This window comes from Pseudorasbora parva, chromosome 21, assembly GCF_024679245.1.
Source record: "Pseudorasbora parva isolate DD20220531a chromosome 21, ASM2467924v1, whole genome shotgun sequence".
Classification (NCBI taxonomy): domain Eukaryota; kingdom Metazoa; phylum Chordata; class Actinopteri; order Cypriniformes; family Gobionidae; genus Pseudorasbora; species Pseudorasbora parva.
Window position 1 is genome coordinate 12,426,129 of NC_090192.1, and position 25,651 is coordinate 12,451,779.

The 25,651-nt window shown below is 38.7% G+C and overlaps 1 protein-coding gene across 1 annotated transcript in view; it reads left to right on the forward strand.

Moving 5' to 3' along the window:
- The window catches only part of waplb (WAPL cohesin release factor b), a 79,103-nt gene that overhangs the window by 23,920 nt on the left and 29,532 nt on the right, over positions 1-25,651 (forward strand). Inside the window, exons 4-10 of the mRNA XM_067429181.1 lie at positions 344-699; positions 1,414-1,529; positions 13,063-13,152; positions 16,026-16,187; positions 24,708-24,844; positions 24,937-25,048; positions 25,144-25,371. Of these exons, the coding sequence (XP_067285282.1) occupies positions 344-699; positions 1,414-1,529; positions 13,063-13,152; positions 16,026-16,187; positions 24,708-24,844; positions 24,937-25,048; positions 25,144-25,371 (1,201 nt within the window). The remainder of the gene's footprint in view (positions 1-343; positions 700-1,413; positions 1,530-13,062; positions 13,153-16,025; positions 16,188-24,707; positions 24,845-24,936; positions 25,049-25,143; positions 25,372-25,651) is intronic.

A 25,651-nucleotide genomic window follows, 5' to 3' on the forward strand; every position in this document is an offset into this window, starting at 1 on the left:
AAGAATTTTTCAAGATTTGCACAGAGGAACATTTTTTCGAACTTCTTAGAATTTATCTTAAAATTTTTCTTAATGGCCCCAGGTACTTTAATTGTGACTATGCAACATAAAAATAAAATCATTTAGGATGTTAGCATAAAGATCGCAAAGGCTTTGATTCACCAGACTTAATTTGTGGAGATCAACTTCAAGTATACACATAGATGAAACAATGAGAAAAGATGCCAAATAATTCTGTTAAATTCATAATTCATTGGTTGCTCTCAGTTGGCCTCATTCTTTCATGTTTGATTTGAAGTCTACATGTGTGAGATTCTAACTGTTTGTCTGTTGGGTTTTTTAGTCGTTCCAGACCGACACAGGGCAAAATGAAAAGCAGTAAGCTGGAGCTCTTTGGGTTTGATGACACTGATTCTGTGGTTGAGGATGACGACTCTGCCTCAGGAAGCTCTAACTACAGGATCAAATACTTCGGCTTTGATGAACTGACTGATAGTGACAGTGAGGAAGACGAGGAATCCTCTCAAAGAAGGAAAGCCAAGAGGAAGGCTGCTGCTGCGGCTGCGGCTGCCGCTGCGGCTGCTGTAGCAGTGCCACTGATGTCTTTAGAGACAAATGTTGACAGTCCTCCACAGCCCAGAGAGATGCAGGACTTTCAGAGCAGTCACACTGCTGGTCACGGTCACTGCCTTAAACACGGTCAGTATTTACACTCAACACTTTCTCTGGGGATCTAGCTTTGGGCTCTGTTTACATCGCAGCACCTGCATCAATGCGTAGGAAATCTGCCCAATCTCACAATGTCATCAAAAACAGACCTAGATTCTATTTCATTGCAAAAGAAGTTTTTCTCTTTTATTCAGAAAATTAAGCCTTTTTTGTACCATTCTTTTTAATTTTCTTGCTTTGTGACATTATTTCCTCACAGTTACGCACATAAGAAAAAAAGCATGAATCTTAACTAATTTATACATCAGAGTAGCATATGTTGCACTGGTTTGAATAAATCTTTGTATTGGAAGTCAAATATAAAAATCAATTAAAAAAATAAATAATTTATAATATACTTTGCATATTTATTTTGTGGTGAAATGTTCTTGTATTATACCTTTGTTCATTTTTATGCTCTCTAGGTCTGCACGATTAGACAATTAAACCTTAACATTTCCTGGAATGTCGTACTTCTGCGGTACATATTTTGATTTTGTGTGCAAGAGCGCCCTCTGTCTTTCAAATGGAGCAGCATTTATTAATGATCACAGCGGCGTGCGTCACTGAGAAGCTGCACGTTAAATAATCGTGGTTTGTCACAGCCTTTGACAAATCACGTGTGGTTTAATTTCCGATTAACCGTGCAGCCCTAGCTCTTTTATTCACCAGGCACCTGGCTGATGTTTGCTTGTGGTTTCACAGATCCTCTGGAGTTCCCAGAGATCCCCTTCCCCTCTGAGACGGTGAGGAAACCTCAGGTCAAAGCTCAGGAGAAAGCCAATGAGGGCAGCAGGAAGATCTTCAGTGGACCCAAGAAGGTGAGGTTCATAGCATCTTTTCCATCATTCAGCTGATGGTTTGTGATGCCAGTATGTGTTTTGGAGCGTGGTGTTCCCACTTGGAACGTGGAAACGTGGAAAATTGGTGATACATTTTCCAGTCATAGAAAACGCATGGAAAATTAGAAAAAATTAAAAAATGTTGTTGCCCTGAATTTTTTTTTTTAAAACGTTAAAAACAAAGAGTTTATCACTGGCCCAAAACAATTACTGTTGGTTGCAGGAACTTTTTACAGTATCTCACAATTCAAAAAAAGTTTTTTTTGTGATTGCATGTTTTTGTAATCGTGAAAAGTCAGAATTGAGATATACAATTATATACATTGCGAATTCTGACTTTTTTTCCCCCTTGCAATTGCAAATTTATCTCTTGCAAATCTTCTTTTCTCAGAATTGTGCGATATAAACTCACAATTACGAATTATAAAGTCCAATTCTGAATTACCTTTTTTATTTTTTATTCTGTGGCTGAAACAAGCTTCCTTAGTCATAATGTATGATTGAAGAGCTCATATTAAAAAAGTGGTCAAGAACTGCGTTGTTTTATTGTTTTAATGTTTCTTGGGGTGCACTTATGTTAGAATGCTTTTTCCATAATTTAGAAATAAAAGGCATTTTTCCTATCCTGATTTTAGCATTCTGCTCTGAACGCTCTGTTTTAAAGGGTTAGTTCACCCAAAAATGAAATTTATGTCATTAGTGACTCAACCTAATGTCGTTCCACACCCGTAAGACCTCCATTCATCTTCGGAATACAGTTTAAGATATTTTATATTTAGTCCGACAGTTCATCTAAGTGTAGGCACACTTTACTGTCCGTGTCCAGAAAGGGAATAAAAACATCACCAAAGTTCGGATTGCCAATGTCACGTGATTTCAGCAGTTTGGCAGTTTGACATGTGATCCGAATCATGAATCATGCTGATTCATGACCGTTTTAATCTTTATTTGAGGATTGAAAACAAACACGGAAGAAAAGACAATGCTGAATGAAGTTGTAGTTTTTGCTATTTTTTTAAAAAAAGTTTTGGTTTTTTTTTTGGACCAAAATGTATTTTCGATGCTTCCAGATATTCTAATTAACTAACTAATCTCACATATGGACTAAATATAAAATATCTTAAACTGTGTTTGAAGATGAACAGAGGTCTTACGGGTGAGGAACAACATTAGGGTGAGTCATTAATCACATAAATTTCATTTTTGGGAGAACTAACCGTTTAAGGGACGTGTCTGCTCTGAGACTTCAGAGTAAATGCCAACTGCTGTGATTGGCTAACGTCTTTCCATTTGATATAGTGTTACTCTCTCTTAAGCCCCTTTCACACTGCGATTCCGGCAAATACACGGATAATGCGACCCGGCATTTGTTCCCGGGCCGCTAGATTTGGTCCATTTTCACTGCCAGCGAAATACCGTAATATGTGCGCTTTCACACACAATCGCTTAACGGTCCCGGGTCGAGTTGACACGTGACATCCGGATGTGACGTATAATGGCGAGCGAGCTCAGCTTCAGCGCGGATAGTAAGGAGCTCCGTGGTCTCGACTTGTGTCCAGTTTGTACACATTTCTGCTTGTTTAATTTTAGTTTCTTTTATATACGAACACTCTCTGTGTTTAAAACACTGACTAGCTCTTCTGGCACTGCAGGGTTGTATTATTGAAAAAACAAGCTCTAGGAGTCGCACGATAACTACGTACACGTTGCGGCATTAGTTTCGGCTTTTGTTCACACAGCGCCCGTCCTGGGTTGAATACCGCAATATTACTAGGTCACCGACCCGGGTCGAATTCGGTAATCAATCCCGGAACGTGGTTGCTTTCACACAGAAAGCGACCCGGCAATGTTCCGGGAATATTGCGGGTCAGACGTGCAGTGTGAAAGGGGCTTTAGTGCGTTTTTACTATTACAGTTCTCATGGTTAACTAATAGCGAAAAGTCTTTCATTACATTTAGTCTATAAACATACATTTAGCTCTATGACATTATATTTAGATCTATGGCTAAGATTGTGGCATGGAAGGTTGCAGAGAAGAACATTGTAGCTGATCACAGACTAAGATTTGCCCTCTTTTTAATTCTGTTTTGCAATCTGGTCATCCGATATTTCGATTTCCATACATTTTAACAATAGGCCTGACTTTAGTCCATTTTTATCCCACTGGACATCTCGTTTCTTCTCCCAAATCTTCATGCACGTCGCACTAATTTTTTGCGGGGAATTATAAGCGTTTCTTATTTGGCATAGAATATAAAGTCTATTATATTAATTCACATCTTTTACTGTGGTAAAGAAGAAAAACACTGTAGGATAAAACGTTTAGTTAAGGCAGTTTGTGCTTGTTATTGGACTTGAGGCGCCTCAAGTTTATTTGAATATAGCGCAGTTCACACGCAGCGGTTTTACTTTCGTTTTCTCTAGCAGTGCATAAGCAAACATAGCCTAAATGTCTTGACCCTGTGGAAGATAAAATTCGCTCTTCAGATGTTTTACAACGAGTGTTGCTTTGCAACATCAGAAGAAAACATGAAGACGAGAAGTTGTCTATCCAGACCGTGTCCCACATTCACCTCAAAGCGCAGACCGGCATGATACATCTTTACACACTTTAGCGGGGAAAAATGAAACAAAACTATTTTAAACAAATAGGCCTATATAATTTTCCAATTAAAAAATCCATACTGTCCCAGCCCTATTGTTAAGTGTTTAAATCGGTCATCTGTCATTTGCTGTGCCTGGTGTCAATAAAAGCTTTTAATGGTCTAAAAAGGAACTTTTCAGTTCTGAAACTTACAGGATATTCTTGTATTATGAAGGACTCTTATGTCAAAGCTCAAGGAAAATTTGATTTCTCATTTCATGACTTCTTTAAAAAGTCTTAGAGAGCAATATATTACTTTAGGGTGTGATCTTTGCCTTTTATTGTCACTTTAGTCAAATTTAAAATGTCCTAGAAAATGATAGCTGAAAAAGAGTGGGAACCCTGTCTGTGTCATTTCATTTAGAATCAGAAGGATGTTTTGCCCATTTCACTGAAGTAAATGGTGCCATACACTGCAATCATGTAAAGAAATGAAGGCGTTTGATTTGTTGTTTTCTGTTTTGTGTGCATTAACGGAAGTGTAGTGAATGCAGAGGGTGTAAAGGGCATTGCGCCATTGTTGACAGCATGAGTTTTATCTGTAATGACAGTAATATAGCTACGTTGCTCGCCCCCGCTGACAGCTCAGCCATTATTACGACTGCTCCTGCGGCTGCGGTATATGCACAGGCTTCTCTGGGGTTATGATTGATTAAGTCGTCATTGAACTTTAAACATAAGAATGCTCAAACAGTAATGTTTTGATAGCTCCACCGTGTTTATGCTTTCTGAGGTAATTAGCCTGTGAATGGCTTACTTCCAGATGACTACATTTTAAATTAAATTTACATTTGACTTTCCTCCATGGATGATTCTGATGGTTTAAGGTATAACAATGATTTCTGTGATATCGGAGTGAATTAGGGCTGCAACTAGTGCTGTCAATTGATTGATTAAAAACAAAAAAATTTTTCCATCACTAAGATCTTCCGCTGCCGCACGTGATGCCGATCTGTCACGCACATCTCAATTTCTCACATCTTTTTAAGATGTTATTTAACTCCTTAAATACTGCTTTTTTAAGAATACTCAACAAAGAGAACTGGATTCTGGTGCGCCTGATGTCTTTGTACGCCATTCACAGACAGACCATTCTCTTTTGTTTTGTTGCACATGAATGGTTTAAAAGTATTTGCATGAGTACCGTATTTTCCGGACTATAAGTCGCTCCGGAGTATAAGTCGCATCAGTCAAAAAATGCGTCATGACGCGGAAAAAAACATATATAAGTCGCACTGGACTATAAGTCGCATTAAGGCAGAGCTGGAGCCGCGCGCATGCGAGCACGCGAGCACCCGCGCGCGCGCATGCGAGCACCTGCTCGCGAGCACTCGCTCGTGCCCGCTTCACTGCATAACCCGAGCAGAAGAAAGAAAGTTTGAAGTGAGTGAGAAACTTGTAAGGGACTGGCGAAAAGCAGAGGTTACTTTAACTGTGATGAAGAAGAAAAAGAAATCTACTTGCGGACTGTAAGCAAGATGGCCAGAGCTGAAGGAACGAGTCCACAGAAGCTTGAACTCTCTGCCGGGAGAGGCTCTGCCGCGCGAGACGAACGCTGTGAGAATCGTTCTCCGCTGCATGTTTTACTACATGCTGTTTGTATTTTGCAGAATAAGATTTTCTTTATGGGGGCATTTTGTTTGTGTTCAGTCTTTCTAAGTTGTTGTCTTTAAGTAAATATTAGGCTACAGGAGCAGCATAGAGCGCATTCTCGCGGCTATATGTTTATTCTTGTCAGTCAGTATGAATTAAATTTGATATATAAGTCGCATATATCATATAATATATGCGACTTATATATCGTGATCATATAATGTAATGCTAGCCAAAGGATGACAGAAAATAACAGATGCTGAATTAATTGCGTTAGAGAATGAGCTCTCATGATGAGAGCTGAGGTAAGCGCGACCGCGCTCGTGGCAAACACTCACAGCGCATTCAGTCTGGGGCGTTTTCAGTTCATGCCTTTGGAAGCTTAACTTTTATAGGAATTAATTTGAGAAGTTGAAACTGTTTTGCTATATATATATATGTCCATGTTTAACCGATTAACCGTTTAAAAATTGCGTAACCGAGTGAAACATTTTGCTCGGTTAAGTGACGAGCGTCAATGACGTGCTTTGAATTTAGTTATAATATATTTTTGCACCACTAGAGACCGCCAGAGCGCTCCCAGACATTTGTAATATCCACAAGAAGTAGTCATGACCAGCTTTCTAACATGAAGCGGGCAAAGAAAAATACAGCGTGGGAGCAATTTAAAATTGAGAGTGACGGGGCAAAATGCAAGTATTGCCATGCAATGCTTACCGCATTTTTCAGGCTATAAGTCGCTCCGGAGAATAAGTCGTATCAGTCAAAAAATGCGTCATGAAGAGGAAAATAAGTCGCACTGGACTATGTCGCATTAGGGCAGAAGCAGAGCGAGAGCCGCGTGCGCTGTACATAACGGATCAGAAGAAAGAAAGTTTGAAGTGAGAAACTTGTAAGGGACTAGCGAAAAGCAGAGGTTACTTTAACTGTAATGAAGAAAACAAAAAAAAGCTAATTGCGGACTGAAAGCAAGATGGCCAGAGCTGAAGGAACGAGTCCACAGATGCTTGAACTCTCTGACGGAAAAAATAATTTGTTTTTAATCAATCAATTGACAGCACTAGTTGCAGCCCTAATTCACTCTATCACAGAAATCATGGTTGTGTGTGTGTGTGTGTGTGTGTTTGTGTAAAAATGTAGCTCTCTGTGATTTGAACACTCTCTCTTGTAAGACCTTCTGCTCTTGCTTTAATTACCCACTGATCTGATTTTGTATATGAAATAAGTATTTCATGTGGAACATTTTCACTACAAAACTACATCTTTACTATTAAAACTGCTGAGATTAAATAATCTTGAAAAGTTTTGATTGGCAGCACTATATTTAGAATGCAGTAATTGCCATTGCAACTAAATTTCTGTACTTTTGCGAATGCTTGCATCATAACTGAAACACTGCAAACACGATTCAAATAAGAGATTCCCTGTGAAGTGTTTGACAGATTCATTGATTGTAACGGGGGTTTGACTGACAGCTCCAGTGATTTATAAAAACGGAGCGTTCTTTGATCGCTTTCTGTATATAATTTGAGCTGCGTTTGGATTAACAAGGAAGTTTAGAGTTCTGAAACATGCTGCATGTTTTATAGTACAATGACCTATTATGTGTCGGAAGATCAGGGAAATTTGATTTCTCAATTCATGGCCTCTTAAATTTTTGCAAAACCAAGTTTGTTAGTCAGCTAAATAACTTGGTGACGTTTTATATTTAAAAACTTCCCCATGGACCTTTTAAAAATATCACAGCAAGGCATAAAGCATTGAATTAACCTCTTACTGAGTGCACAGAATTCCTTTCATGTGCCTTCAACTGTAGTTACAGGAAGAGAGTCGAAAGTGATGTTCTTATTCATGACAGTTGTGATATATGAGAGGTGTTTGAAACTGGTCAAAGCTCAGCATTGCAGTGACTCCTTCTGTCTCCGATGAACATGCCAAGGGCAGAACCTGCTCACCTCTCGCTCGATACGCAAACTCAGGCTGATTCTCCTGCATGAATCATTTATTTGGAGAGGTTGCACTTTACCTCTCCCTCTCCCTCTCCCTCTCCCTCTCCCTCTCCCTCTCCCTCTCCCTCTCCCTCTCCCTCTCCCTCTCCCTCCTTCATTTAGCTTAATTTAACTTCTTTTTAAAGTTGGCATAGGAGTAGAAGTTATGATAGTTTATATACAGTAGTAGGGTTGTCGCGATACCTCTGTTCATTTTGAATTCTTGATTAAAAAAAAAATCTTCAATTGCAAATTACTCATAGAAAAGCCGCATTCCACGAAGGACAGTCCATGATCCGCATTATTAGACTGTTTTCTAAGGCAGCATGATATATTAAATCTGTAAAACGTACTATAGCATAGTGCTGTTGAGAATTGACAAAGGCAGCAATTCAATTAAATAAATATATGCCCTGCGGCTGCTGGTTTAATATTTATTTACATGCGTGTCGGTTACTTGTCTCACAGAGTGGCTTCGTTCTGCTCCACGTGAACGGTTATCATTTTCATGCATGGAGCGCATCTCAAACTCCATCTCTGCATATGCTGTGAGTTCGGTTTGCTTATAACGCTCGTCTGGGAGCGCAATGTGTGCCATTTCATCTGATGTAAGTAAATCATTTATAAACCAACGGCAACACTGGAGAATACATCGATATGTTCATAGATGAAACTGTTCATCGTGACTTCAAAATAAGTTTAAACCATCGCTCTTAGTTCGCATGTTTTGATGTCCACATATTCTTGTGTAAGTCGATACAGTGGCTGTAGTTCTGTTGTAAAGAAGTGTCCAAATATTAAAGTTTAAGTAAACATTTGAAATAAATGATGTTTAGCAATATTGAACAAGGATTTGATCTGTTGTAAAGTGGGACAACAACAATCTCCAGGCAGTTGGCGTTCTCTGCAGTCATTTGTTAAATAGATAATGTACATAAGATTAATTTTAGAATGTATATTATATAATGTATTTTAACTGCCGTTCTATAAAATCATTAGGTTACTTGTTTTTGATACTACAACAAAATAAATCGGATTAATTGTCAGAATAATCAATCAATCAATTACTCGGTTCCCAAAATAACTTTTAGTGACAGCCCTAATATACAGCTAAAAAAATTAGAGCAGGATTTAACTTTTTGATTACATGTTGACTTAAAAAAGGGCTAGTTCCCCTAAAAAGTCAATACTGTCATTAATTCCATAAGATCTTCGTCGGAACATCTTTGTAACACAATTTTTGATAAAATCCAACAGCTCTCTGACCCCTCCATAGACAGCAATTTAACACTTTCAAGGCCCACAATGCACACGTGAACAGTATCGGCCAATGGTAAGCCAAGTCAGTGAAGGACAGTAATCATTTTTGCGCGACATTAACCACGTTTACAAGCACACTTTTTTTGTCATTCAGATTGAAAGATTTAGTGGACTGTTTACATGAGCCGTTATCTAAACCGATCTGGTGTTTACATGTGATGACTTTCAATCGCAATCGTTTTGTTGTAAAGTGTAATAATCATCTCAGAAAAAAAGGATTCTTCTGTCAGGCAGAGTTAAAGTAAAAACTGCCTGGGGCAATATATGCTGTCATTATTTCATTATTTTCATAACTTACGAAATAAAAAGTGTACCCCTCAGAAAAATGAACTTTCCTCTCTTGTCAACGTGAGCGCGGCGCGTGCTGTCACGTAATGTAAGGACGCACATTTAAAAGTAATCGGTCAGGTCGTTTACATGGTGAAAAATAGATGAGTATGGAAGGAAGAGATTCAAGCTGTGCTGCTTTTGCTGGTTATTTATAGGTTTACTAAAGAGGTAATTAACAACGACAGAAAAGAGCACTAGCATATTCTGAAAGCTTGTAAAGCTAGATTTAAAATGACAATGTATATTATCAGCTATTACGGACATTTAACATGAAATGGCTGAGACGAACGCACGCCATCAGACAGAGAGCAAGACTGATATTTACTGAATGTAGAACGGAAACTTGGTGGAAATGCGGCTTTAGAATATGTTCTCCTATTACAGAGTCATATACAGAGACCACTGTAAGCCATTCATATGCTAAAGCCGCGTTTCGACCACAGGAACTTTAACCAGGAACCAGGAACTTTGGGGTGGTACTCGGTGTGTTTTGACTGAAGGAACCAGGGTCTAAATGAAGTTCCGGGTAAATATTTCCCCCTCCAAACGGCCCTGCTCGCGAGGTAGTACTTTTTCAAAGTTCAGGAACTTTCGAGGGCGGGACTTAGGTACTGAACATGCTGATTTGTTTAGCATTTTATTTCAACTGGAATTTTTAAAAGTCTTTTGCGAGGTTCGTTCTACATTCAGTAAATATCAGTCTTGCTCTCTGATGGCGCGTGTTCGTCTCAGCTATCTCACGTGCAATGTCTGTAATAGCTGATAATAATATACATTGTCATTTTAAATCTAACTTTACAAGCTTTCAGAATATGCTGCATGCTGCTGAATCTGCATATTAGTGCTCTTTTCTGTCGTTGTTAATTACCTCTTTAGTAAACCTATACATAACCAGCAAAAGCAGCACAGCTTGAATCTCTTCCATACTCGTTATTAATTTTTTTACAGTCTATTTTTCACCATGTATAACAACCTGACCGATTACTTTTAAATGTGCGTCCTTACATGACGTGACAGCGTGCGCCATGCTCATGTTGACAAGAGAGGAAAGCAATTTATTACATTTTTATGTGTTTGTACATTTGTATTAAAAGCTGTCAGTAGTTTCACGAGGATGCAGTTGATGGCAGTATTTCTGCTGGAGAAGTGCCTGACTGTAATGAAATGAGTCTGCAGCCACAGACTTAAGCTATAGGGTTGTGTAGCTTATTTTCCCTTTTCCTAAGCTCTTAAGACTTCAGTAATGACATGGTTATGATGCTTAAAGCTAATTTAATTAAAGTTCATGGGTATTGACACAAAGATGCCGAGAGTCACGTTGTAATCGTACAGCTGTGGCAAGTGACTGTGATGGTTGTAAACAATCTGAGTTCAAAACCGCCTTGTTTTTTTTACAGCATAGGCTGAACACGTCTCAGATGTGTTCACTACTCGAGTTTTCATTTGCTTAAAGATGACGGCCATCAGGCGTGCTAATTTTGTTTTTACTGTTCAGTGATTTATTTGTTTGGTTTTCCAAATGCATTTAGAATTGAGAAATGTAATTTTCCCTGATCCCTTTTGACAGATAAAGGTCATTGTACTATAAAACATACAGTATGCTTCAGAAATTAGTTCTTGTTAGTCCAAAAACAGCCTAATGTTGCAACTTCCCTTGCTGGTAAATTGCCTGAAACCAATTTACTGGTATTTTTTGAAAATGTTGTGTTCACACATGCTCTGTTACCAAAAAATTGCCAGTAAAGACTGTATGTATGAAAGGAACTAATGTCACAGTCTATACTGCACAGTGAATCTGTTATTTACATCACGCCTGCATGAACCCCCCCCCCCCCCCACTGCCTTGTGCGTTATGGTATTTTATGACATAGCTCAAGCTTGAGTAGCTAGAAGCGTTTGTATTCGTGTGCTTGTGTAGTTTTTTTCAGGCAAATGCTTGTCAGAGATGCTCACGGGTTGAAAGACCTGCCTGCTCCTGTTATAGGTCATACTTGGCAGCGTCATTCCCAGTCTTTAGATGGGGATTCCAACTCACAGAAAAAACACTTCAGGGGGCAGTTTTGATTTCTCTCTGCAAGACCTTCTGGAAGCTTCTAGCCCAGCATGTGGAGCCCTGTATGGGGTGGAGCTAGACTTTCACTCCCTGCCAGCATTAAGAACACTTCTTAATTACAGAAGATTAAAACCAGTCTCCTGCAGAGTTATGTTGAAGGCCAGACACTTTCTCTTCATTATTAATAATAACCCAGCCCCAGTGTTGCCCAGTGGACTGAGCCTTCACCGCCTCCTGTAGCCAAGTGCACTTTTATCACCCCCTTTCCTTTTGGCTGTTTGTGTGCCGTCAGTTCCAGCAGTTTGACTCGATCTGGCATCCTCTGCGAGTTGTTCATATACAAAGTGTTCCTGCAGTCTGCTTCAAATGCGCTCCCACCGAGACAAATGACCTGCGCTTCAATTCACACTCCGCCAAAACAAACAAGCTGAGAAATGTAGCACTTCTTAATGAGTTTTAATTACAAACGTGATTACAGTTGAAGAAAGAATATAGCCATCGTTGTGCAAAGTGGAGAAGAGGCGTTGAAAAATGTTTACAGACAATTATCTTCATGACTAGAGTGGATTTGGATGTCAGATGTATTCTCTGGTATCACACTTGGTTTGGTTGCCTTGTTTGAACCCATGTGCGATTCCGCTCCCAACTCTCAGATCCACAGGTCTCTTTTTCACAATGTGTTTTTTGGCTTTGAAACCTGATGTGTTTGCTTCATTAACATGAGGCTATCTCTGGATGTGCATTGATGTCTATAACTTATTTTTAGTGCTGTCAAATGATTAATCGCATCCAAAATAAAAGTTTGTGTTTACATAATATATGTGTGTGCTATGTATAATTGTGCGCGCATACTTAAGAATTATACATAGCACAGTTTAAATATAATTTCTGTCTTTGTAGCCATTTTTTAATCTTCAAAACAAATAAAAGACAATACCGTTCAAACTCTTTGAGCAGAGAAGTGTATTATATGACAAAGATTGTTTCAGTAACCAAGTATGTATTTCTAATGTTGAAATTTAGTATTCTTGAGTTTATGTACTTATCCATTTCACTAGGGGCTTGCAGAGGGAGATCTTCTGATTTGGCTGTGATTTTTTTTTTATTTTTTTTTATTTTTTATTTGATGTTACCTTGTCTCATCGTCGCCTCCCTTTTTGGTTAGATCATGTTGTAAGGATTTAAAAAATGTTTTTGTCATAATTTCTACTCAATAAATTTAGTAAAAAAAACATATATTTGTTACAAAACCACATGTCGCTTTACCAGGTATTGAAATTACAATTTTAAAATGAATCAATATTTAAAGTAGAATTACTTTGTCATTTTGAGGCCCTCTTTTGGGCTCCCTCTCCCTGATTGAGAACCACTTTGACATTTATGCAAAATTAAGGATTTTTTTCTCTCAGTGAAACTGACAAGGGAAATCTTGTACTTCTGTTCAGTCCCAAAATGGGATTGTTGTCCTTCAAGCCACCCAAACCTAATGACTCAAAGACAATCAAGACAATAAATGAGCTCTGGAATAAGCTCTTGTATGAAAATGCCCTCAGTGTAAGAGTGTTTGTCTGTTGTTTTCGCAGTCGCCTACTAAAGCTGTGTATAATGCAAGACACTGGAACCAGCCAGAGGCAGAAGAACCCATGCCTCCATCTCGATCTCAAGCTCCTCCAGTGAGTATAGAACCAAGCATACAGTTATAGATTGAGCACTTCTCATACTATCACCACCATGTTTATAGTCACCTTTGTGCGAAATCTCCTCCCTCTATGATAGCACTTCACACATTTCTGCTTTGGTGTTCCCTCAGCGTAAGACACTGAACAGGAATGGCTTAGTACCAAACTCGGCTGTTAAAGTCAATATGAAATGACATTCACCTCCCTCTTTAATTTAGTTTTGTGATGTTTTAGGGAAAGACTTTATTTTATTCATCAGGAACTGATTAGATGGGATTTGCAGTAGATTGTGGAGGATAAGGATTTATGTTATTTTTTTAAGCCTCATTTGACTGTCACGCCAGGTTAAAATTGCATTGTTAAATCGCATCGGAGTAAAAAGTATGAAATTAAATATAAATTATAGTGCCCATCATTATAAACAGTAATACGGTTAGTAGCTGGGAAGGAAGGAGGCGGGAACCTGCGAACGTTTCACAAACTTTATTCAAAATAAATAAACAAAACGAAAGTAAAACTGCAGGCAGCCCCTCACGGACGACTGCCCGCAAACACATAAAATAAAACGTGGGCAGCCCCTCACGGACGACTGCCCGCAAACACATAAAATAAAACGTGGGCAGCCCCTCGCGGACGACTGCCCACAAACACATAAACAAAACATAACATAAAATCCAGGCCTGGTCCTCTCTCGTCTTCCGCTGTCCTTGCTCCTCCTTTTATGCTCCCGTCACATGGCCGCGAGACGAGACCGGTGTGTCATGCAGCTGGCACTTATCAACACTAATCACCGGCCCGCTCTCGCGGTCCCTCGCCCCGCTGCCTGTCACACCACATAAACTAATTTAATTAAATTAAAACAGAATTTTCTAGCATATGGTAAATGCAAAAAAAAGTATAGAAAAGTTCTATTTATATTCTGCAAAATGCTATAATTATATAATTTTTATGATTTGTAGATTACATTTAATGACTTTTCTGTACACCGCTGTTTCCTCTGTCCTAAAAACAGCCTGATGATTTCATTGTTCTATGAAGTCCCTCCTTCAGAAACACGTAACGAGTTCTGATTGGGCCAGTGCTTTCCGTGTTGTGATTGGACAGCAGCTTAGCGCACTTTGCCCGGCAAGGTCCCGCCTCTTACCATAACGGGGAGATGCAAGCGCTGAATGCGCGCTCTACTCCACGTGGGAGAGCAACAAGACCACGCCCCCTTTTTGCGTGTTCTTGTGGGCGGAGGGTTAGTCAACAAACGGTTCTAGTGACGTCATTACATCCCTGCACTTCCTGCTGTAGTCCAAACCGGCCGTTCGCTGGAGGCTTTGAAAAGGAACTTCTGTTAAATAAAATATCTCGCTTGGCATTGAACTTTGAGCTTTATAATTTTACAGGTATTATTTATGCTCTAACATTACACATTACACACTAACTTTACACACTAACTAAAGTTTGAAAGATGGAATCGCGAAGAACGGGACCTTTAAATCATAATATAGCATGGTGCAATCATTTTATAAACCTAAGCTAACAATGGAGAATGCATCAATGATTGCAAATATGATAATTGCGATTTAAAAAATAAAAGTTTATACCCGCGCTCTCAGCTTGCATGTTCCAATATTAAGTGAATCCAATATTAAGTATTCCATTATTAAGAAGTGGCCCAATATTAAGATTAAGTGGATGTTTGAATTAAATTATGTTTGGTCAAAAGGGCTTTATCACAGGTCACGTGTCATCACATCCTGCTCCAATTAGTAGCATACAGGAATTTCCGCCTGCATTATTGTTAGATTCCAGTTTCAGCTAAGTTAAACTTGACAATAAATGTCAATATTTAAAAAGGTTTATTTAGACTTGATTGAACTGATGTACCCTGTTATGTATGTAGTAATATTTTATATTTTGTAACATTATCTGAGAGATGTACAGAATTGTCAGCACTGCTGGTGTTGCCAGTTATATTTTTATATACAATTTTTTTTTTTTTTTTTTTTACATTATGGTAAATAGTAAAATGAGTACATTATTTCCGACTACTCTGCTGGTGAGGCATATTTCATTTTAGTTTGCTAACTGCTCTAATGAAAACATGAAGCCAATGTATAAAGTTAATAAAGATAAAATGTAATTGTTCAAAAAGCCATATCTCCCAACACTAATGCAGCTCTTTTTAAAAATATTGAACAGTAGACTGCAAAGTATTATCCAAGGTGAAGCAAGTTATTCGATTTTAATGAACGATTCTAAGACAAGCATTTTTTCCTTTGGAATAACTGGCCCTGATGAATCATTCACAATAAAACCAGAAATGTGTATTAAAGTAAATAGAGTGAATTTTGATTTGATGCTCTGTGCAAATACTCCCCCATTATGCACTTCTTTCTACCAACAACCTCTTCCTCGCTCTCTAAATTTGCCATCTAAACACAATCAATCCCACACAATTTAGGCAGCCTGCATCTGCTGCCGCCAGTGAAGCCCACTGTAATATTAAGCCCACTGACAGATATGCTTGCGCTTCACTTGAACTGTGTGTACGCATTTTCATTAGCTCAGCACCTCCATTTGTACTGTTCCTATAAACAAGGCCACCGATATTAAAGTTTTCAAAACATTGCATTATTTATTAAAGTATGTGGCGCTTGGCCATCTTTGAGGCGTTTTTTAAGCATTTGCTTTTGTTTGTGGATTTGGCCTTTTAGCTGTTGCTGCATGAAGAATTTATAATGTTCTATAGCCCATTTTTAGTTGTCATATTACATAACCAACAGTGGGTCGGGTTTTGGCATCTCATGGTGTATGTGAATCAGCTCTGCAGTGCTTCCAAACATGTTATGCTTTAATTCTGAGTTGTTCTTGCACAGGCTGTTTCATCAGGAGGCAGTAAAGAGTCGAACTCTCACAAAGACGACGGAGTGTTCAAAGCTCCAGCCCCTCCTCCCAAAGTCACCAAGTCCGTCACAATCCCCACAGAACCGTACCAGGACATGGTCACTGCACTCAAATGTAGGAAGGAACACAAGGAGGTGAGTGCAAACACTTGACAGGCCTCTGATGTTATACAATATAGAAACTTGCTGCATAGCATCAAATCATGTGCATATCACTTACAACATTTTAAAATAGCATGCAACACAATGTAGTAATAAACATTTTAGATGTAGTATGCTTGTCAAGTCCGCATTATGTTGCATGCTTTATCTTAACAAGTGGCATCCAGTTTCTGTATTGTAAAAAATATTGGTTTGCGTGTTCAAATCAGTTTTTGTTTTTTGAAAAAAATATTTAAACTTTTGGCATTTTGGAGTCTAGTAAGATGATGAAAATCATGGCTAATTAATTAAAAATGGTATTCGATACCATTTTTGATACTACAAGGACACATTTCCACAGCATTAACCCTTTAGGTGCCAGAGTTTTTTTTCTAAAACGTTCAATTTTGACATCTTAATTTCAAAAGACTATATCTTAAAAGTGATAAAAGATAGAAACTTTCTGTAAATTAGAGAAATATTAAGGATGACCCAAAGTTTATGTAGGAATTACATTTTCCCATCTAATTTGCATATTATGATGTCATAAGGTGGTGACAATCTTGGATTATAGAATTTTCATTGATTTTATGTTTAAATGATAAAATGCAGCACTTCTTTCCCCCCAAAATGTCCCTCACCTTCTGTTTGCCTTTTTCTGTAGAGATTTTCCATTTACTACATACAGTAGGCATTCTGATCGCATATATGGGGCACATATATATTATATATTATGCATAAAAGCCCCTGCCCCATGTCACAGTGCGCCTGCTCCTGCTACGAGCAGCGCGTCAACATCTGCCTCGCGCGCGCCGAGTGTGCACAGCCACGACCACTGTTACTGTCATTTTGACTCCCCACCCTGCCTCCATGTTGCCCCCAAACTGCCCTATGAATACTTTGACCTTGTCTAACATACCCAGTGGCATTAGATAAAGTCTCCACCACAATACTGTCGCCGTGATCGCGGAGAGGCGCGGTGAGAAGACGCGCTTCATGGTGAGCACGACAAAAATCTCCCGCGGCCGCCTCGTTCCCTACACTAACACACCTGCTAACTCGGCGATGAACACTCCGACCCCGGGAAAAATTGTTCCCACCACTGACAATGGGCAAAGGACCATGTACATTGGGCAAATGATTCACCATTTGTGCTTAGTGTAACGTTAGGGTTAGTTTCACTTTCAGAATCACGTCATCCCGTATTTCCCTTCAGAATCAGGGTCCGCGAATAGAATACCCAACTTCATTGCGGATAAGCTTTATTGATGCCATTATAAAATAATAATAGTAATAATAATCTAATGCAAATACTCGCTGACGTTGACAATGCTCTGATAAAACAGCTCACTCGCACATCAGCTCCGCTTTTGTTTGCACTGATTCAGTGCGCTCTTGCTCGTATATTTTGTATAGAATCATGATGTTTGTATGAGTCAGGGATGAAGTACAACATGTCTACCATCTAGTACCATCTATTTGACAAAATCGGCCGTTTTATTCAGTGCCGCATCTTGTCGAGTAAACTTGACCGTGGTGCCTAGAGGGATAAAAGCACCAACTCCACAGTAAAATAAAAATTATTAATAGTAACATTTTCTTGACTTCCAAGAGTTTATCTCAAGAAAGAGGTTTATAAATGTTTCTCATCCAAAAGCTGTGAGACATGTGAAAATCCTGGAATTCTGTAACCTGTCCACAAAAGTTTAGTAATTAGGTGAAAATGAATTATTATTGATGCTCATGCATTGCATTCCTACATGCACGGTAAACTCACAAACACAATACATACAGAGATTGAATTTGCTGCGTTTACTGTCAATCAAGCTTATCTGGCACGCTGAAAATGATTATTGTAAGATTCAAAATCAATATGCATCTCAAAATCTATATTTTGACCACACAAATCCAGGTAGTTTATGCACAATATGGCGATACAACTGGACCTTTTGTCCCGGGCATGGGCTTGAGTTAGATTGGAAACATCTTTGAAACACTCACTTATTTAATACTGAACAAAAAGAAGCTGATTCTGTATTGGGTATGGCTTTACTACTGCTTTAAGACATTTATAATGCACTAGACATTTGAACATTTTGCAACATAATACTGAAGGCCCAAGCAGGAGCCAATTAAATTTGAAAGTCAGTGGCATGGAACAAATGATAAAGGCATAAAGCTCCATCCTAATATGCATACAAAGTAGCACAGCTGTTTTTCAATGAATTCTGAACTTGAATGTCTCGGTGGGAGCATATTGAAAACTGGCTTGATCATTAGGGCTGTTATAGTAATACACACATACCTATTGATGGGGTCCAGAAAGCACTGATGTTCTGTAGAGTAATTCTTATTGTGGGTGTTAAACAGTTGGAAAGGTGTTCAAGCCCACCTACACTACAACCCTCAACTCTTACTCTGCCCACTCACTGAATGAATAGTTTGGGTTTCATCTAAGCTAAAAGTTTTAAGCTGTTCGGATTCTTCTGTATTTAGGCAGTTTTCAGCCCCCAAATCAGAGCTATAACAAATAATTAGGGCTGTAACGATATGCGATATGAAATCGAAATCGCAATATGCAGGTCCACGAACCTGTATCGCGATGTGAAAAGGTAGAATCGCGACACACCCCTTCCAACTACCAGAATTATCCTTCCTGTCCAGGTCCAACTTTTAAGTCAGCAGTATGGCAACATTTTGGCTACCCAGTGGAGAACAAGGATGGCAATCGTGTAGTTGACAGGACCCACACAATTTGCCGTAAGTGTTTCAAGAAGCTTCCCCAACCCGGCCGGCAACGTGGTGTGAGCATGGCGTTTCTGTTGCGTGTCATCCGCGGGGCGTTTTCTCGTTCTTTGCACACCAGAAGTGTGTCTGACGTGGCGCTTCTGCTGGTATTGATGTACAGGAGGCCCTATACTTCATGTTAAATATATATTGCCTATTGATACCGCAAAGAAAACGTCGGCAGTAGCCTATTGACCATACAGATATATGGTATTGACGGCAAAATAGGCTACAGAATATTTTGTTCTGTATTGACAGGTTTAATCTTTCAAAATCAATAATTATTTCTTATTATTAAAATTAGGCCTATATTTGCATTTATGCTAACCTACAGACTTTCAAACATGAAAATGTCATTTATTAATATGTATTCGTGTCAAAATGACATAAACATCTTTTCCTATTCTATTTTGCCTGGAAACGCTTCCAACCACTCGCGTGTCGCGTGAAAATTAGGCATCTCTTCTATTTGAAGCATGCACGCGTGAGCCTCGCGTGTCACTCAGGCAGTAGCCTATGCAAGCTCTAATCGGTTAACATGGGAGCCAAAATAAAAACGGACACGCCACGCAGCCGAGACGCTCACGGCACGCTTGCAGTGTGTCCCCACAACCCAACAGCAGCAGCATACCATGCCTAGTTTATTCCAAGCAAAGTTTCCAGCCAATTCAGAACGAGCATAAAAAATTACAGATGCAATTGAAATTATGTCACTGGATATTAGGGATGTGCATTTCAAGCAAAAATAATATTCGATGATCGCTGGGAATTATTCGAATATTATTCGAAAATCGCACCCCTCCCCCGCATGCACGCAAACTGGCATAGGTATATCCTTAAATAAAAGCCTTTGGTCAATTAAACGCTGGGTCTCTGATAGTGGCGTGGTCAGCACAAACAAATAAAGGCCGGGGGAAAATGTGTGGATAATCTCCTAAATGCCTTTCATTTAATGTGCACTCAAGTTCATCGTAATGTAGGCTACAGTAGGGTTGTGCCGTGAAGGCTGACCAACATCACGCAATCATCCTGATGCCACGCGCCCGTTCTTGCGAGTGCGACACACACTAATTCTATATAGTCTCTTCTATAGTTAACCTAAAAACTTTGTAGGGATGGCTCTGTAAATTAAATTGAGAATATAACTGATGCATTTATGCCATTTTAAATAGGCTACATGATGAGAGATATGAGATCTGTGAAAATACCGTGTCAGGCAGGCTACACAAATATTGATCTTCTCGTCTTTTTTATACGTCTTAAACACTCTTCGCACGGGATTAGTATTATCTAGGGACCTCTGTGATTTAGAAATTACTCCCCCACATCTGAGTTTTGCGGGGCGCGCATTCGCACGGGATAAGCCTGTGATTTTACTCGAATTTACTGACTTATTACCCGGATATGATGTCAAGACTTCGTTATAGATATAGCTGTATGAAATCATTAAACAGGCGTCGATTTCGTTTTGATTATTTTATAGTAATAAATAAACATAATTTCGTTTTTTATTTATTACGCAAAACTCAGATGTGGGGGAGTAGGCCTAGCCTAAATTCAGAGGTCCCTAGATAATACTAATCCCGTGCGAATAGTGCTATACTCTGCATTTAACTTAAAATATTTTATTTTGTACAAGAAAACAGGATAGGCTTCAAAATAAACTATGTTGATGAAATATTGTAAAGTGGTCATGAACTATAGGCTACACGAACGACCGTTTATAAAAATAGGCAAAATCATAAATAGGCCCTATCTCCGAGAAAAGTGCGTGCAACCTATTGGAAGCACTGGTGAGTAATTAGTTTGGTCAGAAAAATAACTAAATTATAGTAAAAAAAAAAAACCAAGTTAAAAAAATTATGTAAAGCGACATAAAGTGCATAAACTCTTCTTAAGTGGAAGGAAGCTTTTTTTCCCTCACGTGCAACGATAGCCTATAGAAAGCGCGGAGTCATTAATTGGGTTAGAAAAATAACGAAATTATATATATTTTTTAATAGAAAATAATATTTATGTAAAGAAATATATTAAATTAAAAAGTGCTTAAAAGTACACAACTCTTAATGGAAGGAAGCTTTTTTCTCTCACGTGCAACCTAGAAAGCACTGAGTAGGCTAATTAGTTGGGTTAGTAAAATAACGAAATTACAGTTTAAGGATAAAAAATATTTATGTAAAGAGATAGATAGGCTTTTTTTCCCCTCACGTGAAACCAGGCTGTAGAAAGCTGAGTCTGGTTGCGCTAAAATAACCTCACGTGCAACCTATATAAAAAATTAAGCGAGGAATAAGCATTTTACATTTTTCAATGATGGTTACCGATTAGGCTACAGTAATTCTGACCGAAATTGCCTTGTCGACTTTCTAGCTGTTGTTGTATAAATTATATGTTTGCATGTTTCGTAAAAAAAAAAAAAAAAAAAAAATCAATGATAGATATCTGTCACTGGAACGTTATCGCTTTTATTCGCTATTAATTTAAAACGGTTTAAAGGCTACATATATGAAGAAAGAGAGGGAGAGAGACCAATAATGACTGTTTAATTCATTCTGGTATGGCTGTGTTAACAATTAATTTACTGTAATGTGGATAAACGCGCCGTCCATGAATCTTTCGTCAGTGCCATTTTTTCAACTATCCCTAACTGACTGTGCAGCTCCCTTACATGGTCATCAAAAAGTTTCTCCAGTCTGGCAGTGAGCGTCTTTCTAGATGGGACAGTAAACTCGGGTTCTACAAACTCCATCAGACTTCTAAAACCCTCTCCTTCTACAAAGCTGATCGGAAGCATATCTTTAGCGATCATCTTCGTGATGAGGGCCGTTGTTTGCTCTGCCCGTCTAGCATCCGACTTGGTTGATCGAATCATAAAACTAGCCACTGATTGCTGCTGACCTGTGGATGGACCTGCTGGGTGCTTTGCTCTCAGATGACTGTGCATTGTAGTGGTTGCCTATGATAAGCAAGCTTCGCATGGCAGAGTTTGCACTGCACTTCTTTTTCATTAATTTTATTATAAGAACACCACACAGAACTCTTATTCGACATCGTGACTCTACGTAGTGTGCGTATGAGACGATGTATTCTTTTTTTGTTGTGTGAGAATTGATTGACAGCTTTTACGTGCGGTTTTGACAGTGCGCGGTTACATTAACACGTCACCACCGCATCAGCGCCGCAAACGTGGATTTTTTTTAGACGACAATCGCACAGCCTATTCGATATTCTATAATTAAATCAACTAATCGAATATTCGAAAATCGTGACTCATCCCTACTTTTTCGGTTGTTGAAAACGAGGGATTCAAGTATTTACTTGCTCAAGCCCCGTTATGCATTACAGAGCCGGGCGCATTTCTCTCAAAATGTGCTACCAAAACTTATGGAGAAAAAAAAGGCTAAGGTGGAGGAAGGGTTGAGTACTGCTGAATTCATCGCAATCACCACCGATGGATGGACATCCCTTGCCACAGACAGCTATATGACCATTTTTTCCCCCTCAAAATATCTTTTGAACTGTTTTTTTTTATTTATTTTTTATGTTGTCCCATTCATTGCAATGGTTATATGGTTGGATTCAATCTTGCATTTAAACAGAGTTGTCAGCTCAGAAATTTAGCTTTGCACTTTGCAGGATACAAAATAAAACTTGGGAATTGGGAATGGGTTATACAAAAGCAAGCAAAGCGTGTTCCCTTTAAAATCATTGAAGCTGTCAATCATGTAAGTTTAGCTCAAGCTCACTGGCTGAGCTCTGCACTCTTTTGAAAGCTGTTTACACTGCACAAATCTCTTATTTGTGTTGCATCTATACTGTTATAATGGAAAGATTTGCAAATGTGCGGAACTGAGCTTGCATTAAACAAAAACTCCAAGGTTTTGAGCAGTATTGCATGCATGCCAATAACTTAAACTGCTCTGATTGGCCATTGGATTCATGCACTCTGTCTGTGATTGTTTACCATGCTCTTCACGAAACTTCACAAAATTGTTCCGAATCGATCCAGTGCCGATGTCCATGCGTCTGACAGCAAGCCAATACTCACAAAATTCATTCAAAATGCCGTTCTTGGTGAGAATATCTTGTATGAATATCTGAACATGCAAATATATCAAAAGAAAGAACAGAGCCTCTGTTTTATTCTTGCTTCATGCATTGTTTATCAACATTCGAATATGGGTATGTTTCATGAAAAAAGCAGCAATGAGGAAAACAAAGACTAACTTACAGATGGAATTCCTATTGGTGATGCAGAGAGAGTCCATCAACACCTCAGAGCTTTATAGTCTTGGGTCGACATTTCATTCAATAACATACCGTTTAATAACATATATTTTGCTTTTTTATGCCGTTTAATGTTGATCATAGTGTTATTTTACATATGTATTTTATATGAGAGCGCACATTTCTGCTTCTCCTTCGCCTGTGTTTTGATTAGGAGATTCTCTACACATTCAGATGTGTAACTCCAGAAAAATAGAAAACTTTGTGTGTCGGCCTTTATCGTAAGGCTCTGAAGGCTGTCTATTGCGGCCAAGGAAAGCAAAAGTTGCTGCTGGGAGCATGCAGTGTCATTTCTCCAGTCTTCTTGCTCCGGCAAAGCAGCCACAAGAGTCTTCTAAAAGGCTGTCTTGGCAGCGACGAGATTCAAACACACGCCCCGAAAAGACTGTAGCCTTAATCCAATGTCTTAGACTGCTCGGCCAAGCCACCGTATAACAGTAGAAACATGAAAATCATCAATGGCAGGGGAGCGTTTCATCATAAAAGACGAGTTTAAAAAAGACAGAGAAACGCTCACTGCTCTTGACTGAATAACTTTGATAATGTTTAATCTATATTTATAAAGTGAAGAATACTAAGTGATATTTTACATTTGATTACTATTTCTGTAGCCTACCCGATAATCTTGTTTAGACTTATGAAAACCATTTGTATGTTTGTTCTTTTTGTATAACAGAACAAACATATACGGTTTGTATAAACCATTTGTATATTATATAAACACACACACACACACACACACACACACACACACACACACACACACACACACACACACACACACACACACACACACACACACACACACACACACACACACAGTACCAGTCAAAAGTTTGGGTACTATTGTAGTCAATGGTTACTCATGGTTATCTGCTTTGTTACAAGCATTCTTCAAAAAAATCGTCTTTTGTGTTCAGCAGAAGAAAGAAATTCTTGAAACAACTTGAGGACTAAAGGATGACAGAAATTTCACATTTTTGGGTGAACTATCTCTTTAAGTCTTAGAGATGGCACTAAACCTGTTGCCATCTCTATCATTAATGTTAATCAAACATCACTCACTGGTCTTTGGCTAAATAACTTTTATATCTTTAATAAGAATCATTTAATATGTAATTTATACAGTAAAGACAATGCAGGGTTTTATTATTTATTATTGAATTTCTGTTAAATGTTAAAAAACATGACTGTACCTGGAAATACTTTCCATTTCTTTTGCATTTATTCTATTGTTTGTAATTTGCTTAACTAAAATAAAGTAACCAAAAACATTGTTGTCGTGATATACAATTTCTCATATTGTAGAATAAGATTTTGGTCATATCCACCACTATTATGAATCAGTGAGAGGCTTTATATATTTATAAACCCATATACCTCAGCTGAGCTCATACAATAACCAGCAGCATGCTTTTTTTTTTCTCTCTCTCTCTGCAGTTGTATACCGTTGTCCAGCACGTGAAGCACTTCAATGATGTTGTGGAGTTTGGCGAGAACCAGGAGTTCACCGATGACTTTGAGTATCTTGCCACTGGTCTGAAGACTGGTCAACCCCTTAACACACGCTGCCTTAGGTGCAGAAAACATTCCTCAGTGTACATTCTGACCTTTGTTTAAGCTATGACCTTATGTTTGCTCATTACAATCCTATTGCTTTTGTGTGCAGTGTTATTAGTTTGGCTACTCGGTGTGCCATGCCCGGTTTCAGGATGCACCTGAGGGCTCGTGGGAAAGTGGCTCAGGTCTTTAAAACTCTCAATGATGCACCTCAACATCCAGTAAGTCCGAAGACGTTTCGACTCTTCTAAAATCTTTACTGGCTGATGTCTTACATTTAATCGGTTCCACTTTGTTGTCCTTGTGCCTTCCTCAGAATCTAGCTCTGTGTACGGCCTCTCTTATGTACATTCTCAGCCGAGACCGCTTGAATATGGATCTGGATAGGGCCAGTTTGGATCTAATGATTCGGTTACTGGAATTAGAACAGGACAAATCCATTGCTGATCAGCTGACGACAAAAGAGATGAACAAAGTGAAAGAAAAGATTCGCAAACTCTGCGAAACTGTCCACAATAAGCATCTCGACTTGGAGAATATCACGGTAAGCTTGAGACAGTGTTCATTTTGACAGCAAATTTTGATTTAGTTTTAGTCTTTTGACTAATGGACTTTAGTTTGTCATATTTTAGTCACCTGAATTGTTTTTAGTTTTAGTCTAGTTTTAGCTGACGTAATATCGTAATATTTTACTTGACTAAGTCTACAGTAGATTTTGTCAACTAAAATCTAATGAGTTTAGTTAAATTGTAATGCATGGAGCATTTAAGCATTATATAACCGGCTGTTTCTTGAATGCATGACAAAACTGACATATCGACATA